At 37.3% G+C, this 19,974-nt stretch overlaps 1 protein-coding gene across 1 annotated transcript in view; it reads right to left on the bottom strand.

Annotated features, from left to right (window-relative positions):
- Positions 1-19,974, bottom strand: part of ANKMY2 (ankyrin repeat and MYND domain containing 2) — a 38,373-nt gene that overhangs the window by 11,607 nt on the left and 6,792 nt on the right. Inside the window, exons 3-5 of the mRNA XM_032401999.1 lie at positions 14,099-14,237; positions 11,919-12,017; positions 2,416-2,576 (exon numbers count right to left, since the gene is read on the bottom strand). Of these exons, the coding sequence (XP_032257890.1) occupies positions 2,416-2,576; positions 11,919-12,017; positions 14,099-14,237 (399 nt within the window). The remainder of the gene's footprint in view (positions 1-2,415; positions 2,577-11,918; positions 12,018-14,098; positions 14,238-19,974) is intronic.

Here is a 19,974-nt window from a genome sequence, read left to right as displayed (position 1 = left end):
GTCCCTGCTGAAAACAAATACCCCTGATGCCACAGGAGCTGCTTACCTTGCCACAAATGCAGATGTGTTAGTGCACTGTAGTGAAAAGGTGCATTGTGTATCGAGGGGGATTTCTGTGCTGCTTGTAAAAGGTCTTTGGCTTTATAGAATGGCTGTTACTTTTTTATAATACACCCCAGGAAGACCCTCGCTGGCTTGGAAAGGGGTAAAGCAACGAAAATAAGGCACCACAAAAGCACTGCACAACTTTTATCTGAAGTGTGGGGGGAGGGGGAAAGGTTTTCAAGTGAATAGATCATTTATAGCTACAAAAAACAAGGTCTGGTCTGAAGAAAGGTACTATAATCATAGAATAATATCTCTTATAAGACCAAGTGTACTAAAAAAATAGAATTTAGGTTATTTCGGTTTCTATACCTTTACCATTTATTGCCTGTATAAATATACCCTTATTCTAATTTACTCAAACAGGTGCTCTTAAAGATAATTAGAGATACACTAATTCTTAGAACATTTAACCCTGGGAGTCTAGGTTCCTTGTGAACACCAAAAATTACTCCACAGACTCAATTATCACAATTATTGAGATTAGTGCAACCTCAAAGGGTAGAAACATAGATATAAAAGACAGTAAATCAGAAAAACACAGGGAATTTCTTCAAATCTGTCTAAACCCGAAGATCCTATAATGCTCAGGACAGAGGGAGAACAAGGACCTATAAAACCACACACATTCTCTACATTGAGAAATACTATATACCTAGGAAAAATCCTGTCTTCCCACCCCAGCCTGCCCCACCACTAAGAGAAAGAGTGCCATGGACAGGGATAGCTCCTATACGGAAGTTCTCTCTTCGCCTGTGGATGCCGGGAAAGGAAAACAAAAAACAAAACACCACTGATACAGAAGAGGCTAAGTACCTTTTAAAGGTTAAATTCTAAGTTCCATATAATCACCACCATAAATACAAACATATGGTTCATGGCTGAATTTCTTTTTTGCCCTCTTAGGATCACAAGTGTTACCTCCTGGGGTTCTTTCAGAATGTGAAGGACATTTGAGTTTTGAAAAATAAAAACAGAACAGGCTCCACTAGTCTCTCTTCTGGAAAAGGCTCTGAGAGTTTGTCATCTCTCTTGCTGGCCCAGAAAAGTAATTTGGGTGGAAAGCCACAGGACAGGTATGTTTTGTTGGTTTGTTTGTTTCTTGAGCTTCAGAGTCTGTATGCTAAGGGAAGCATCAATAAAGTAAGAACAATACATATAATTTGGAACTTATATCTTCAAATGAGTGCCAATCTCAAAAGAGTTACTTTATGAGAACTGTCCACTTGTTTTAATGGTGTTTGGTATGTTCCACAGACTCACTGTAATACACTTTAAGGGAAATATAATTTTACTGCATTTATAATAACATTTTGTATTAAGGGAAAATCTCAGTGTTTGATCCAGTTCACCACCTTGCTCACCAAACAGTCCTGAATTACTATTACTTAATTACTATCCACTATTACATTATGAATGAAGATATAGATGAGTGAAATTTGAAAAAGAACAGCATCACTGTAGCATAGAGTTTTCTGTAATGATTCATTGAGGAAATTATACTCATTTGGATTGACTTATAAAAAATAAAGATAAAAAAAATTTGTAAACAAACTAAAAAGGCTAGTAAACTACGAAGAAAAGAGCAATGAAAATAGTTCAGAATGGCTCCTGAAGTTTCTCCATTAAGCCAAATGAACTTCTGGGTTGGTCTAAAAAGTTTGAAAATCTGTGTGATTTGACTAATACTGCAAGAACTATAATACTTAAAGGCATCAAATAGCTACTTGCATTAAAGTATGTGCTCATGATCACATTTCAGAACATTTCCTGGAAGGATAAATAGTAGATGCTGCTGATTCCCCACCCAAATCCCCTTACCAGCCTAGGTACCCGGTCCCAGCTTCTGGGAGCGTTGGCTGCTAGGGGCTCAGAGCTGCCTCCTGCTCTAGGGAACTGCCTTCATCTATCAGAAGCCACCCTCCTGGGCACTACATGGGAGCCTGTCCTTTCCTTCCGGGGACAGGCTTCAGCCAATGGCAACTAAGTGATCCAAAAGCCTGGCTCCCTCGCTTCTCTGGAGCCATGGACAGTCCAGAGCTCCCGGTGAGGTGAGGTGGAAGGCGGGCTTCAGCTGAACCCACCTCTTTGCCTAGCTTTTCCTCCTGGCCTGGCCCGCGTCTCTCACTCTCTCTCAGGCTTAAACCGAGAGCAGTCCTTCAGTGTGCCAACTGAACAACAGAGCCCCATATCTCAAGCACTGTATCCACGAAACCCAACCAAGACAACTACGATCTTATATAATTAGGAGCAGTTTAAACTCTGAAGGAATATTTAAATAAAAAGCAAAGCCCATAAACACGACACTACCTTGACAGGATGAAGATTGGTTGTGGTAATAATTTTGTGCAGTGGGCCCGCCAACTTTGGAGGCAGTTTTGGCTCTTTATCCAGCCCCTGGGGTTTAGTGTAATAATCCAGTCTCTCACGAGGAAAGAAATTGTTGATGATAGTCACACAATCATGTTGACCTTTTAATAGAAAAACAGGAAATTTGTTATTTTATTATTCAAAATATGACATTTTCCAATTTTTTATTAATTATGTTGCTGTGTTCTCATGAAGTAAACATGAATCAACTTCTTTAATTTTCAGGAAAAGTGAGTAGAAGAGGACAGGGAGAGGTAAAATGTTTTGAGGAACATTTATAAGCATGCTTTGTGAAGTCCAAAACATAATCCCCTTTTAAAGACACAGAATCCACAGTACATATGAAGATTATGTGGATTACAAAAAAATGAAGTTCAATTTGCAATTGACCCTAAATATATATATTTGATAGAAATTGCTTGTTTTTAATTAAATTTAAATGTCTCTTCTTCCACCCCTACAGAAATGATGGTCATTCTTCCCTAAATCACAGCTGGCTTTCTTTACACAGAATATAAATTTATTCTATATAAAGCTTATTATTATTATTATTATTACACTAATCTCCCCTCCCCTTGAATTTGAGAAAAGCTTGGCCTCTTTGTGAAATGACTTAGAGAAAAAGCTTTTGCTGGCATAAGCTCGGAATTCACATTATGGCTTCTTATAGCTCCCTATGCCACTTGTCTAAGACATCTCCAGAGGTAAAACTGGTTCTAGGGAAGCAAAACTGTCCCTGGAGAAGTTGGTGACCTGAACACGTGTTCCTGTCACTTCCCCCTTCCCAGCTCCCTCGCCACTAGCTCTCTGGGGCAGGGAAGTGGCCACTCTGGGCAAACAGGCAGAACCTGCCAGGCACATTGGCAGGTGCAGGCTCTTTTGGGATCTCTGTCCAGAAGGCAGAGGGACCAGCAGCAGAGAGTTCTGAGACCAGGCACGGGGGCTCCCGGAGAGTGGTCTGCCCTGGCTGGCCCATGTGGCCCCACTCCACTTGTGCACGGTCCTGGGAGCGTCTGCTCGATCCTGCTGACAGAGTGACTGCACCGTGGGCAGGGTGGACTCTGGTACTTGAGGCTGGCAGAGGGCTCTGCTTGCCTGGCAGTTCTTGGAGTTCTACACCCACAGGTATAGAGACAGTGGCCCTTCCCTTCACTGCTCCATAACCGCTGTCAGCTTAACCCGGCTGCCTAGGAGATAAGGAGTGAAGCACCCAAGGGGATCCAGCACCATGGAAGACTTATGCACTGCCTCGAACAGATGGCTTCTTTGGTGGGAAGTATACTTACAACATGGGCCACAACCACAACCAAACCATAACCATAATCACCAAACAGGAACACTTAAATTAAGTAGACCAATTACAAAATGTAAAGTTTTGTGGACTGCAGAAATATTCAAAATTCTAAAATTAATAGACATAAAAAGTAAAAATTAAAATAAAATTAACAGATAAACTGAAAGAGGGAATCCAGGTTACTACTGAGGACTAAAATAGTAATGTAGAAGACGAAGTGGATGAAATATCTAAAAAGAGAAAAATGAGGAAATGGAAATCATTATGGAAGAGATGAGAGCTGAAGGGCAGATCCAGGAAATGTGAAGGTGAAAAATAGTAGAAATCCCTGAAAGAAAAAGAGAAATGGATGGAGAATAACTAAACAAATGATAGAAGAAGAACACGTCCCTGATTTGAAAGGAAATTTTAGTAGTGATCACAATCTCATTTTTGGTATTTAATGCTGTTCTTAAGTACAGAAACACCAGGGTTTTGTTTTGTTTTTTTTTTCCTTTTTGCCTTTCCTTTTTTTTTTTTTTTTTAAATCAGAAAGCTCTGGGGGCGCCTAGGTGGCTCAGTTGGTTAAGCGACTGCCTTCGGCTCAGGTCATGATCCTGGAGTCCCTGGATCGAGTCCCGCATCGGGCTCCCTGCTCGGCAGGGAGTGTGCTTCTCCCTCTGACCCTCCCCCCTCTCATGTGCTCTCTCTCTCTCTCTCATTCTGTCTCAAATAAATAAATAAAATCTCAAAAAAAAAAAAAAAATCAGAAAGCTCTGCTATAGGTATCTTGAGGAGAAGCCAAACAATAATAGCATTTATTTAAAAATATGAAGTGCTCTGTTTAGCAAAAGATCATCTCTACCTCCATAACATTCATGAAGGGAAAGGCAACAACAATGAAGCAAATCCCCTCCTATAAGCAGGACATGAATATGACGGCATCAAAACTAACACAGGTCACTGTGTGTGGGAATTCACAACGGCGCAGGAAGGAACCAGAGATGAAGACAAACTACACTGTTTCCTTAAAACACAATCTACATCCAGCTTCAATAAATAGATGTGTGATGCTATTTAATAAAAAAATGTATATATTCTAAAATAGCTCCTACAAGGGGGGTGGAGGGTGGGGTAACTGGGTGATGGGCATTAAGGAGGGCACGTGATGTAATGAGCACTGGTGTTATATGCAACTGATGAATCACTGAACTCTACCTCTGAAACTAATAATACACTATATGTTAGTTAATTGAATTTAAATAAAATTAAATTAAAAATAAAATAGCTCCTACAAAAAATCAAAATCGACAGAGAATGAGCTGAAGATAAAGGAGTTGGGGGAAATATGGAATTAGCTTGTTACTCTATTTTCTCATCAATCTCTCCACTAATATAGTCAGGAAAATCCCTCTGAGCAGTTGGCAATATTTGTACATAAAAATACCAGCTCCATAACAATGACACTATCACAGGAGTAGAGGTCTCTTAAGATTACACCTTTGTAAGAAGGACAACATAATATTACTTTACTTTTACTTTATTTCAGGGTTAATCTTTTTTACATTTTTACATTTTTTATATTTTAGATAGCGCTTAGATTATTTTGATATTTTATTTTAACTAATCTGCTAATAATTTCTATTAGAGTGATATATAAAGTTCATAAACTTTTACTTAATTTATATTTAAATATTTATAATTGAAACAATTAAATATTTAGTTTTACTGATATTTAATTTAATTAATGAATTCTGAATAAATACAAATAAAATAGTACTACTATTATAGAAAATAAATGCTGGGCAAGGGTGGGTGGGCAGTGCAACCGGGGCCAGGATTACCATCGCTAGACTTGAGTCTTCCTGACTGAATGGGCTCACTGAGTCAGTCCTAGGCAGGATAACCAAAAACATGCATATACACAACTAAACACATCTTAGTAAAACTTTTTATTTCTTAGGATAAACTGAAATTGAAACACACTTCCAGAATGAGATATGGAAAGTTTATAAAGGAAAATAAATTCTCATTTCCAAGCATTTAGAAAAGTGTGAAGTAACTTCTACGTACGACTGAGGGAAAAGAACAGTGATACAAGGACTGTGAAACTAGCCCTAGTACGACTCACATTTCAGAGAGAAACAGAATTTCGGTTACAATGGGTTTCAAACCATATTCAACCTATAAACCACGCGAGAAGGTCCTGTAACCCAAACCTAAATGGGAACAGACGGCTGAAGGTGGGGCAAGGGGGAAGGAGAGGGGCGTGGACCAACCCTTGGCAGCAGAGATGGTTAATCTGAATAATGGGTGGAGGCAACTTGACTGAGGAATTGTCTTGTTGACTGTGAAGATTAGTCAAAGAGAAGTAACCCACGATGGATGACATTCAAATAATATTTTGGTACTAAAAATACTAAACCCTCTCAGCCAAGTCCACAGCTGGTGGCAGTGGTGGAGGAGGAAAGGAAAAGCGTGTTGTCTGACGAGGCAAAAAAAGAGAATGTGGAAAAATAAATGAGTTGGAAGGATTTCCTCATGTTGAAACTGCTAAATGGGCAAATGCAGTGCCTTGGGGGTGGACCATGGGGGATAGTTTTGTTCTTGCTTTTAACTAACTGACAAATACGGGTTTAACTGAGAGTGTTGTGAATAGGAGAGTAAGCATTAGTGGAATGGGAAAACATTCTCGATCTTTCAAGTTAATAAAAGAAATAAAAGAAATAAATGTACTCTAACGTGACCAGGCCAGGCACATTAAGGAAAAACACACACACACACACACACACACAAACTACACCCAAGCACAAGCAAAAACCACCAACCACTAAGTAAAACAAAGCGTAAAAAAAATGAGGTGAAAGAGGAGGAATGCAATCAAGTTTATCAGTAATCATACATATGCCCAAGCTGAGTACCTGTTAAAAGCCAGAGACTATCATTTGGGTTAGAGAACAAAGCACACCTACATGGGTTTATAGACATATAGGTGTAGTAGTAGTAGTTACCCTACTAAAATAAATAATAAAGATTGAAAACAAAGAGATGGGCAAAGAGATTATTGACAAATGCAAAAACCCAAAAAGGAATCAAGAATGGCTATAATATGCAACCTGGTGCAGCCACTCTGAAAAATAGTATGGAGGGTTCTCAAAAAGTTAAAAATAGAACTGTCCTACCATCCAGCAATTACACTACTAGGGTATTTATCCAATGGATACAAAAATAGTGATTCGAATGGGCACATGCACCCCAATGTTTATAGCAGCAATGTCCACAATAGCCAAACTATGGAAAGAGCCCAGATGTCCATGGACTAATGAATGGATAAAGAAGAGGTGGTGTGTGTGTGTGTGTGTGTGTGTACACACACAATGAAATATTACTCAGCCATCAAAAAGAATGAAATCTTGCCATTTGCAACGACCTGGATGGAAGTAGAAGGCATTAATGCTAAGCGAAATAAGCCAGTCTGAGAAAGACAAATATCATATGATTTCACTCATATGTGGAAGAAACAAAACTGATGAACACAGGGGAAGGGAAAGAAAAATAAAATAAGATAAAAAGAGAGAGAAAGGCAAACCGTAAGAGACTCTTAACTATAGGGAATAAACTGAGGGTTGCTGGAGGGGAGGGGGTGGGGGATGGGGTAACTGGGTGACGGGCATTAAGGAGGGCACTTGAGGTGATGAGCACTGGGTGTTATATGCAACTGATGAAACACTAAATTCTACCCCTGAAGCTAATAATACGCTATATGTTAACTAACTTGAATTTAAATAAAATCTAAAAAAAAAAAAAAATGGCCTATCAGAAAAAAAGTAGAACTAAAAACTGAAACAAGACAAAGAGTGGCATTCAGCAATGGTAAAACCAAAAGCAATATCATAAAAAGTGAAGAGCTAAAAATATTTCCATTAAAAATAGAAAAAAACAGACATGCCAATTTTCACCATTATTATTTCTTCTTACTTTGAAGCCTGGAGCTAATTCAAATAGAAAATAAGTGAAACTGAATAGCTATGAAACTGAGGATAAAAATGACAAAGAAAAAAACAAATCAATAGCTTTCTCCTTATTACCCATAACCAGCTAGAAATGACAGAGTGTGAAAGTGGTGGTGGGAATTCTCCTTAACAATATGGGTAATAACTACCAACTATTTAGAAATAAACTTGAAAAGAATGTAGTTTTATTTAAAAAAAAGACCTGCAGTGAAGGAATCTAATGAATATGACCAAAGGACCAAAAACAAGCAAAAGAAACAAAAAAGCAATATTTAGGCATACCATGCAATTGAATAGGATGTCATATCATACAGTTGCCAATAACTGCAAATAATTACAAAACCATTTAATGAAAGTCCAACAAGAACCAAAAATAAAAAATAAAAAACAATAAAAAAAAAAGAAGGGAGGGAGGAAAGCATTAAAAGAGGAATAAGTGGGGACGCCTGAGTGGCTCAGTTGGTTAAGCGACTGCCTTCGGCTCAGGTCATGATCCTGGAGTCCCGGGATCGAGTCCCGCATCGGGCTCCCTGCTCGGCAGGGAGTCTGCTTCTCCCTCTGACCCTCCCCCCTCTCATGTGCTCTCTCTCTCATTCTCTCTCTCTCAAATAAATAAATAAACAAAATCTTTAAAAAAAAAAGAAAAAGAAAAAGAGGAATAAGTGAAGGGAACACTTGCTTTAAAGTCAATGTGATCAGACAATGTGGTATTAATACACAAAGTGACAAGCAGCCCCATGGAAGAGAATATGAGATCCAGAAATAGATAGCAGTTTTTAAGAGAATTTAACTTACCACAAAAATGGTATTTCACTTTCAGTAGGAAAATGTTGAGTGGTTTCGTAAGTGGTGCTATCACAATTAACTAAATATCCAGGGGAAAATGAACTCTAAAAAATCAAATCTTGAAAATACAAAAAAAAAAAAAAAATTCTGAAGGAAATTTAGGAGAATACTTATCTAATTCATGCTCAAGAATTCTTTTGACAAGACAAGAACCATGGAAGCTATAAAAGAAAACTAGGATTATTTAAAAATAAGTTCCCATGAAGTCAAAAGAAAAATATATAATGAACTATTTGAAACACATTTGATAGACAAAGGATTAGCATCCATAATACAAATAAAGCTCCTCAAAGCAATAAGAAAAAAGACAACCCAAAGGAAAAATATGTAATGAGTATGAGCAGCCATCCACAGAAGAGAAAAACATAGATGACCAACAACAGAAGCAGCTGAATTTCATGAATAATGGGGGGGCCATCCACAGAAGAGAAAAACATAGATGACCAACAACAGAAGCAGCTGAATTTCATGAATAATGGGGGGGAAAATAATGGGGGGGATGCTGTATTCACAATACAGCATCTTTTCAACTACCAAAAATGAAAGAGTGAAAACACCCAGTTCTGATGAAGATGCTCACAGGAGTATGAATTGCTATGCCCTTTTGGAAAGCAATCTAGACTCACACTAAAATTAAAAATACAGACCCTGTGTCTCAGCCATTTTACTTCTGAGAGTATGTTTTACACGTATTAAAGCAGTACTATGTAAAAATATAAGCTCAAGTATAATTATTACATTATTTATAGTGATTTTTAAAAATTGTGCCATTGGGGCACGTGGGTGGCTCAGTCAGTTGGGCATCCAGCTCTTGATTTCGGTTCAGGTTACCGTCATGGGACTGAGCCCTGCATTGGGCTCTGTGTTCCGCACGGAGTCTGTCTGTCCCTCTCCCTCTGCTCCTCTACCACCCCCTCCCCCGCTCATACATGCTCTCTCTCTGAAATAAAGAAATAAATAAAATCATTAAAAAAAAAAAAACACTGTAAAATTTATCCATAGGGGAGAGCTAAATGAACTGCAGGTGCTTGTATCATGGAATATTAGGTAGCTGTTGGAACAACTGAATTTAGACCTGCTGAGATGAGACAGACTTCCACGGCACACTGGTCAGGGAAGGAAACAAGTCACAAGGAATATATCTGTATGATAAATATTTTTTAAAAGATAAAAATCTTTTTTAAAAGAGAAGAATCTTGCACACGTGTGCACGTATTTATATAAACCTTTCCGCTTGCGGGCAATAAAAGGGGACAATGACTTTTTCAAAAGACTAACCATAATGGAAAATATAATGTCGACCAAAAGGGTTTAATCTTTGTCTATGAAATTAATCTATATAGATTAAAATGGAATGAAAACATCACTCTTATTTCTCTTATTTTAGGATGGGATTGTGGACAATTTCTACCCTAGATTTTTATGGATACTGTAGTGTTAAGAAAAAGAAAAGGAAAAGAACACTGTATTGTATTTGAAAGAACAGGCTCCTCAACTTCCAGCCCTGTGAACTGAGGAAAGTTACCGAATCTCTGTCTGAGCTCTGTTTTGCTACATCGTGGACATAAATGAAAACTTGCAGAGTTCAGGAGAACTTCCTATGATAGGATTGCCAGGCCTCATGGCACAGATCAGAAAACAGGAGGCCTGTGGAGGGAAGGGATTTGCCTGTGATCTTGTAATGACTTAGCTGCAGACACGAACTAAAATATGAGAATCAGGATTCCTAGATTAGTCTTATTTTCCCCTTGTACTGACAGCCTCAACACTGGCTTAGAGGTGAGTTGGGGGCAACCAGGGAGCCCCTAATGGTAGGAGATAAATATTATTTCTCTGACGTTTGCACTGCAAGGCCATACTTTTCTCAAATCCTCCTGAAATCGAGGTAAAATAAGAATATTTGCTCTGACAGAGCTGTCACAGAGTGACTCACTGACTATCTGACTTAATCACTGGTAGCTACTATTAGTAGTTTTGAGATAATTTAACAACAAAATTTAACAAAATATACGGTTACTGCCTCCTATATCAGACTAATTCCCACTATATTTCAACTTAAATGTACTTTCTCTCGAAACCCCCTTGGAATAGGATAAAAGATCCCTCTCTTTGATATATTTCTATGAAACCCTTAAGTTGTCCCTTGGAGGGTATTTCCACAACGCCTGTCACTGCTGTTAGTCTCTAACTCCATGAATACATGGACAGCCTCTGTCTCGTTCAGCACTGTAACCAAAGCACAGAGCTTGGTATATACACTGTAAACATTAAGTATTTGTTTAATGATTTATTAGTCCCACAAAGGCCACTTGCTGCATTCCCAATAAATCAGATGTTTATATATCTGCTTGTCCATCTCTAGACTCTCCTTAACTGCCAACTCAGTGGGACCAAAATACCAATGACCAAATATTCACGCCATTCTCTTCCAAACCCCTCATATTATGTCCAGGAACAGGATGAATATACCAAGAAATACTGGGCATACACAATAAATGTTTGTACTTGAGGAGGATGATAATGAAGCAGCTATATATTATATTATTATTAATGTTCCTTTCTTTTTTTTTTTTTTTTAAAGATTTTATTTATTTATTTGAGAGAGAGAATGAGAGAGAGAGAGCACATGAGAGGGGGGAGGGTCAGAGGGAGAAGCAGACTCCCTGCTGAGCAGGGAGCCCGATGCGGGACTCGATCCCGGGACTCCAGGATCATGACCTGAGCCGAAGGCAGTCGCTTAACCAACTGAGCCACCCAGGCGCCCTATTAATGTTCCTTTCTAGGAAAAAATTGCATTGTTGACATTTTTTATTAGCTACAGTAACTGATGGCATCTATTTAGTGCTACCTGTAAAGCTCCTTCGGTCAGTGTCTCATTTAATCCTTTCAGGAACCATGAACCAAGGTGCAATGAGGCAAGTGAAGGTCAGAATGATTAAGTAACCTGCTATAGAGTGGCACAGCCAGAATTTCAAGTGAGGATTACTGACGTCACAGTTCATGTTCTTGACTTCAGGTTAAACTACCTCCCTTAGAGAAATAAAATATACTCATTCAAAGCATTTAACTACAACCAAAATGGCCCCACTATCTTGGTATCTCACAAAGTGGAAATTCCAAATAACCTCCTCATTTTCTCCAAAGTGTCACTGTATAGTTCGCTAAGTCAGACAAAACCTAGCAAACTGTAAACATTTGCTTTTTTTTAAAAATAAACATGACAGTATTTGTACTCTGAGAAGCAAAGTGGTATTTTTTCATGAAGGACATTTTGGATAAAACTTAAATTTAAAGCTGCCATAAAAACTCACCCACAAAGGCTGCCATCTGAGCTGCTGTTCTTCCTACAGAGTTGACAACATCCGTCTCGGCACCGGCCTCCAACATTACCCATGTGATGTCTTTGTTACCTGACGTTAAAAAGGAACATGTCAGTTAATACTAAGGAATGCACAATTCAAATACCTCCTTCTAATTTATCTGGACGCTTTTTCCCCATTTAGTTTTAGGTTTCTATCTTGTGAACATTTTCATTTTTTTCTAAAATGTAAATCATAACCACAGTAAAGAGGAAAATGATACCAAAAATCCACACAGAAATTAACCTCATTTTTTGTAAAACCCCTCCCTCCAGGCAATACACAAATGGTATGGAATTATCACTTTTTTTTTTAACAAAACAAAATATATTTTTCTTACAGATAAAGCTTAGTGTAAAGTCAAAACGAAAAATAGCAACAATAAAGAGAGAAAAAATGAAAAGAAGTCTCCACTTAGTATCTACTAACCCATCCCAACCCTCACACCTATAGGTCCTGGGATAATGATTTAACAGGTGATAGTCTCTCTTTCTATACTCTTTTCTCTCTAAACATCCATTTGCCTTTATTCTATTTGCATTCTATCACTAATGTTAATCATTACAGATATTTTGCTATTATAAACTATACTCAGTGACCAGCTTTTTCCATTAATTTTAGCAAGTTCGAACTATCATTTCCTTAGGAACAGTTCCTGGAAAACACTGCAGAAATCAAAGTTACGCATTTTTTTTAATTTAAGATTTTATTTATTTATTTGAGAGAGAGAGCACAAGCAGGGGGAGCTGCAAGCAGAGGGAGAAGCAGGCTCCCTGCTGAGCAGGGAGCCCAATGTGGGACTCGATCCCAGGACCCAAGATCATGACCTGAGCCGAAGGCAGCCGCTTAACCGACTGAGCCACCCAGGCGCCCAAAGTTATGCATATTTTAAATGTAGTTTGCCAGACTGACTTCCAGCAAGGCTGGGCTGATGTGCATATCCCAAAATGGTGCAGAGAAGTCCCTACGCCAATACTGGACATTATCACTCTTTCTTATCCTCTGCCAATACGGTAAGTGACAAATGATTGTTTATTCTTCCAATTTGCCTTTGTTTATTGGTGAAAGTGTTTTATATCCTTATGAGCCAGCTGTATTTCTTTTGTTTTCTGTTCAATTTCGGTCCAATTTTCTATTGCAGCACTTGTTTCTAAATGATTTATGAGAACTCCTGATATATACTGATATGACCCTTAAAGATACATAATAAATATTTTCCTCAGTTTTTCATTTGTATTTTACTCCATATATGGTATATTCTATATTTGGAAATGTTAAAATTATATATAATCAAATTGGTCAATGTTATCCTTTTTGAATTATATATTTCATATATCACATTTAGAAATGCTTTCCTTTTATCCCCCAAGTTTTTATTTAAATTCCAGCTAGTTGACATATAGTACGTTAGTTTCAGGTGCAGAATATGGTGATTCATCACTTATATACAACACCGCTATTATGTAATGTTGCTCAAGTGCCCTCATTAATACCCATTACCCATCTAGCCCATCTATGCCCCCTGCCGCCCTCCCATGCTTTCCTGTTCCAGGCTTATAAAAATACAGATTACTCCTTTTAAAGTGTGAGAATATTATATTACATCTTTATTTTCTTAAAAAAAACTACAATTATAGATAACTCCACTTAATTTTAAATGTTTCCCAGTTGTCTTTATTCACAAATCATAAGCAACATGAATAAGAGTAAGTTTCTAATTGGATCAGCATAATTTAGTACATAAATGTCAGGGAAGCACAGAGACAGCTCTATCATACCAGCTGTTTTCTCAAGACAACAACAAAGACGTTTTCACATTACTTCAAAACACAAGGATACAGTACATCAACAGAACTAACCTGAAGGATTAACGATCTAACTCCTTAACGCTACATAAGACTGTCAATACAATCAGGTGATTTAAATATGTAAAGAAACATTATCACCAAATTAACTATATAACATATTTCATATATTATAACTTCAAAACCCAATTCCTACTTTTTCTGTAAGAACTGATCTTAAAATTACTGTAATAAAAAAAGCATTTAATTTAAAAGTATGTATGTACTTATACCAAAGAGGTATGGATGACTAATATTAATATATTAGAATAAATGCTAAAACTTCACCAGAAAGTGCAGCAAACATGAGGGCTGTGTACCCATGCTCGTGTTGATGACAATTTACATCAGCTCCATGTCGTAAAAGTAATTTGCACATATCAAGTTTTCCTTTATAGGCCGCATGCATTAGAGGAGTCATTCCATTCTTTAATAGAAAGGAAAAAAGTATTAGTTTTACTTATTTACCTTTTCCCCTGTGAACAATTCCTGCAATTAATTTAAAAACAGAAAAGAAACATGAATTACTAAATTCATCTTTATAATCTGTAAAGTACTTTTATGTTTATTTCCTCACTTGGATCTTCCATAAACTGCTGAGGAAAAACGATGGTTTTGTTACCTGATTTTTTTTTATTATAGGTTAGCAGACAGATTCAGAGGAGACTTGCTCAACCTCACATAACCAGTAAAATGGCCAGGCAGGCACCAAACCTAGATCATGGGGGCTCTCATCTCTACCACACATAGCTCCTGGGAAAACAAATGAACCAACAGATACAAATGCATAAATACTAAAAAAAAAAAAAAAACCTCAAAACAATTAGAATGCCTGTCAAAGAGAAAGTATGAATGAAGTATGTTATATCCACAACATGGAATACCATGAAGCTACTGACTGAATGCATCTATATCTAGTGAACTGGAGAAATGTCCACGCATTACTGCCAATGAGAAAAATCAGATGCAGGAAATGTATATTATCATGATATCATTTTTCAAATAATGATCCCCAAACCACATGTATATTTTGATTACATATATGATTTGATCATATAAATGATTGTATAAATATCGAGAAATGGTTGGTAGTATTTACACTACATTGTTTAGTCTCCATATGTTTTGTATAGATCCAGTGAAACATCCAAACTTATTTGTTGTGGGTATCTGATACTATTTGGTAGATAAATGAACAAGCTGTTCTAGATAAGTGAATTTTCAAAGTAAACCAGGACAAACTATATAAATGCTAGCATTTCAAAGCTGTTTTTGATAAAAACCTCTCCAAAACATTAAATCTTTTACTGTGGTAAACCTCTGAATACTAACATACTTTGACTTGTTCTTTATGATTCCACACTATTATTATGAACAAAAGCCATCAATATTCTTTTTTTTTTTAAGATTTTATTTATTTATTTGTCAGAGAGAGAGAGAGCAAGAGAGAACATAAGCAGGAGAATGACAGAGGCAGAGGGAGAAGCAGGCTCTCCGCCAAGCAGGGAGCTCAATGTGGGGCTCTATCCCAGGACCCTGGGATCATGACCTGAGCTGAAGTCAGACGCTTAACTGACTGAGCTACCCAGGTGTCCCAGATTCAAATGTTCTTTTCCATTGTTTTCCCCAAGGACTGGAGAGGCAAGTACCACACTCTACAAGGATGAGGTATTTCAAGGTTGGGAGTGGCTCGGGTGGGTATGGCAATCAGGATCTCACTACACAGACGCAGCTTTGAGGAAGTGGGAATGAACTATATGGTTATTACCTTTTGAATGAGGCAAAAATGTATTCAGAGCATGACTAGGGTGATGGCCCCCGAAGGATGCTATAACCTGGACGTAAGAAGCTAGCATGCAGCCGGGGGGGTGGGGGCAGGACACAGTACAAGCAGGTGGGCAGTCAATCACACAGCAGTCCCATCCTACAAGGAAAGGTTATCTAGCTCTGAGTGAATAAGCCTGACACTACAATACTGTCCTATATGTAAATAAGTCTAAAGCAGCATTCAATACAATGAGAAAAGATGCTTAAGAACGAAGGAGATGTGCAAAATTTTTGGAGGTTACATTGCAAAGTGTCCTCACCTGTTTATGTCTGCTTGTGTTTTAACTGTCCTCTGTGTTGATCACTTCTGTCCATTTACCTGTCTGCCTCCCTGCTTCCTGATCCTGTTTCCTCTTTTTATTTTATTTTATTTTTTTTTAAATTTCCTTTCTTTCTCTTTGCTCTTTCTTATTTACCAGCAGTCTAAATAGGGATTGGTTTTTCAGAGCCAATCCATGAGAGCTTTTTAAAGAGGCAATGAGCAAACCCAATCATATCATCTGCTATGCAATCTCTGAAATTGTTATCTTTGTCATGTCTATAATGCAGTGTATGTTTTTCCCATATCAAGTTTCAGTGCTGGGCTGGTTGATTCCGGGTAATAGAAGCCAAACATGTGTTAAGTGATAATTTATGGTAAGTTTCTTTTCTTTTTTTTACTGAGGTAAAAATGACATACAATGTTGTATCAATTTCAGGTATACAACATAATGATTTGATGTTTGTATATATTATGAAATGCATAGAAGCTTTCCAAGTTAAGTGGGTATCACATATACTTTCTTATCTTAGTTCAATTTTGGATTATAAGAACAAAAAGAATTACAAATTTTGAATGTAATTTTTACTATGCATTATCTTAGTTACAGTACTGCCTGTTATTTGTGGAAACATTTCAATGTGCAAAGAAAAAAAGGAAGTGACGTTCATAAATCTTAATGTTCCAAACAGATATAAAGCTATCGTCCTATAAATTTTCTAGTCTTTCTAGTATTTTTATATATTCCAGCATAAATATCAAGAAAAGGAATTGAGTAATTTAAGGGGCACCTGGGTGGCTCAGTCGTTAAGCGTCTGCCTTTGGCTCAGGTCATGATCCCAGGGTCCTGGGATCGAGCCCCGCATCGGGCTCCCTGCTCAGCAGGGAGCCTGCTTCTCCCTCTCCCACTCCCCCTGCTTGTGTTCCCTTTCTAGCTGTCTTTCTGTGTCAAATAAATAAATAAATAAATCTTTAAAAAAAAAAAGAAAAGGAATTGAATAATTTAAAATACTATCAATCTACCAGACATAGAAGAGAATATTCCCATGTTCAAAATAAACTGAAAATGTCTTGTTCTAGTTATAAAAATGGAACAAGTTAGTATCAGTTAGAAAAATAAAATACCTAATGTCCATCCCTGCTCAAATTAGAAAAGAGAAATAAGGTTTCATAAAATGTTATCATAATGTTATATGTAATCCATCAGTTATTATTTTTTTTTTTTTAGATTTTATTTATTTGACAGAGAGAGACAGCAAGAGAGAGAACACAAGTAGGGGGAGTGGGAGAGGGAGAAGCAGACTTCCTGCTGAGCAGGGAGCCCGATGCGGGGCTCGATCCCAGGACCCTGGGACCATGACCAGAGCCGAAGGCAGACACTTAATGACTGAGCCACCCAGGCGCCCCTGTAATCCATCAGTTATAAGAATCACTTTATTTTCATATTTTAAGATCTCTGAAATTGAGTTGTATTTCACAAATACTAGAATCTTACAAATTATCACCAATCTCCACCCCCTTCATTTTTTTAATATCTCTGAAATCTGGATGAGTCTTAAAATCCATGGCATCTTAGAATCACTGAAACGCCAAGAGTAAAAATCCTCACTTCCTTGTCATTTCCCAAAGGCAACTTTGGAAGAAGTCTGCTTAACTGCATGAAAAACAAGCAGCTAAAATTCTTTAGATATTAATGACCCTAAAAAGAACTGAAGCTTCTGTCCCATAATTCTTAAATGAAAGAATTTATCAATATTAGCCTATTATGTTACAATTCTGGATCATTACCTAAAGCATTCATTCATTCAGCAAGTATTTATTGAGTGCCTAATATATGTCTGACACAGGTTTGTGCGCTGTGGGTAGCAATGAACTAATTCCATGCCCCTCCAGTCTAAGTCCCTGACATTTAAATTTTAGTTGAGGTGACAAGGCAGGTGGTAATACAAGTGTTCTAGGAAAAGAACATCGATAACAGGGAAACAATGCCAGAGAGCAAGAGGAGATTATTATTTGAAAAAGGACAGTTAAGAAATGTCCCTCTAGGCAGGTGGCATTTAACAAATCCTTTCCTGAAGGGACTGAAGACACAAAGGATTTAAATAACCGGTGGAAGAATCCTCCAGGTAAACAAAATGCAAGTGGGAAACTCTCCGGGAGAGGAGTATTGCCTTCAAGGAATATCAAGGAAGCCAAATCTGTCCCCAGCATCTCCAGGAATCTCCTTGTCTTGATCCTCATTCTTCTAAGGTTTTAACATTAAATATGAGAGTGTGTCTAATGTTTTAACATTAAGTAGGATGCTATTGTTTGTGGAAGGTTTCCACAAACCTTTTATCTTTTATCAAGTTACCAAAGGAAAAAAAAAACAAACCCTATTGTATCCTAATCTGTTAAGAGCTTTTACCATCCATGGATGCTAAATCTTATCATCTGTTGAGATGATCACATTTGCTTCTCTTTTATTCTGTAATATAATAGATTATATTGAAAGATTTTCTAAAACTAAACCGTCCTATCATTTTTGGAGAAACCTTACTGGGTTATTTATGTCTAATTATTCTTTTGATATACTACTGGATCAATTTGCTAGTATCTTACTTAGTGCTTTTGCATCTGAGTTATAAACTGAATTGGGCCCAAGGTTTTCTTCGGCTTTTTCCTGTTTTGGCATCAGTGTTATGCTAGTCTTATCAAATGAGTTGGGTATCTTCCTGTCTTTCTACGAACTAACAGTATAATCTGTGTAAAATGAGAAGCCCTTGAAGGTTTTGTAACGCTTACTCAGGTTTGCAGCTTTAGAAAGTGGTTGGCATTTAAATATATTTACACAAATTTTCCTTAATTATTCCAGTTTTCTGGAATCTCATATTCTATATGAGATGAATATATTCATTTTTATTTTTCTATGAAGTTACTTTTATATAGGTTTTCATATGTATTGGCTTAAACAAAAACTTAGGAAAATTTCCTTTATAACTGCATGACCCTCCTCCCTCTCATGCTCTCTGTCTCTCATTCTCTCTCTCTCAAATAAATAAATAAAATCTTTAAAAAAAAAACAAACAAACAAAAAAAAAAACTCTATGTTTAACCAATGGAGGAACTCACAACCTGTTTTCCGGAGTGGCTGCATCACTCACCCACCAACAATTAATGAGGGCTCCGATTTCTCCACATCCTCACCGATACTTGTTATTATTTCTTTTATTATAGCCATCCCAGTGGGTATGAAATAGTATCTCACTACAGTTTGTATTTTTTTTTAAAAGATTTTATTTATTTATTTAACAGAGAGAGACAGCAAGAGAGAGAGAGAGAGTGAGCGAGCACAAGCGGGGGAGTGGGAGAGAGAGAAGCAAACTCCCTGCTGAGCAGGGAGCCCAATGTGGGGCTCAATCCCAGGACCCTGGGATCATGACCTGAGCCAAAGGCAGATGCTTAATGACTGAGCCACCCAGGTGCCCCATCTCACTACAGTTTTGATGGCAGCTAATATTGAGCATTTTTTCATTTGCATTTAGCTTTCATTTTTTTTATAGCCATCCCAGGGGTATGAAGTGGTATCTCACTGCAGTTCCCTGGCAACTAATATCAAGCATTTTTTCACGGGCATATTGGTCATCTGAATATCTTTTTGGAGCAGTATCTATTCAGATCCTTTGCCCATTTTATAATAGGGTTGTCTTTTTTATTATTGAGTTGTAGAAGTTTATAATAGCTTCTAATTTTAAGTCCCTTATCAGATATGATTGTAAAACCAATCTGTGGATTATCTTTTCACTTTTTTAATGGTATACTTGAAGCATAAAAATTTTTATTTTTTTCTTTTGTTGCTTGTGCCTGGTGGCTTTTTCAAATGTTTATTTCTATTTTATTTCACTGGTTCATTTCCTTTACCCTCTGAGTATAGCCTAATCTTTTTTTTAAAATTTCGAGTTAAAAGCTCAGAACACCACAGATTGAAAGTACAATAATAAATGCTGCAAAATTTCCTCTATCACTTTGGCCATATAACCCAGATTTTGATAAATGGTAGCTTTTGATAAATGTTGTTTTCAGTTCTAAATAGTAGACA

This window comes from Phoca vitulina, unplaced genomic scaffold (assembly GCF_004348235.1).
Source record: "Phoca vitulina isolate PV1807 unplaced genomic scaffold, GSC_HSeal_1.0 scaffold4, whole genome shotgun sequence".
Lineage (NCBI taxonomy): Eukaryota > Metazoa > Chordata > Mammalia > Carnivora > Phocidae > Phoca > Phoca vitulina.
This window is presented reverse-complemented; position numbering and strand designations above follow the sequence as displayed.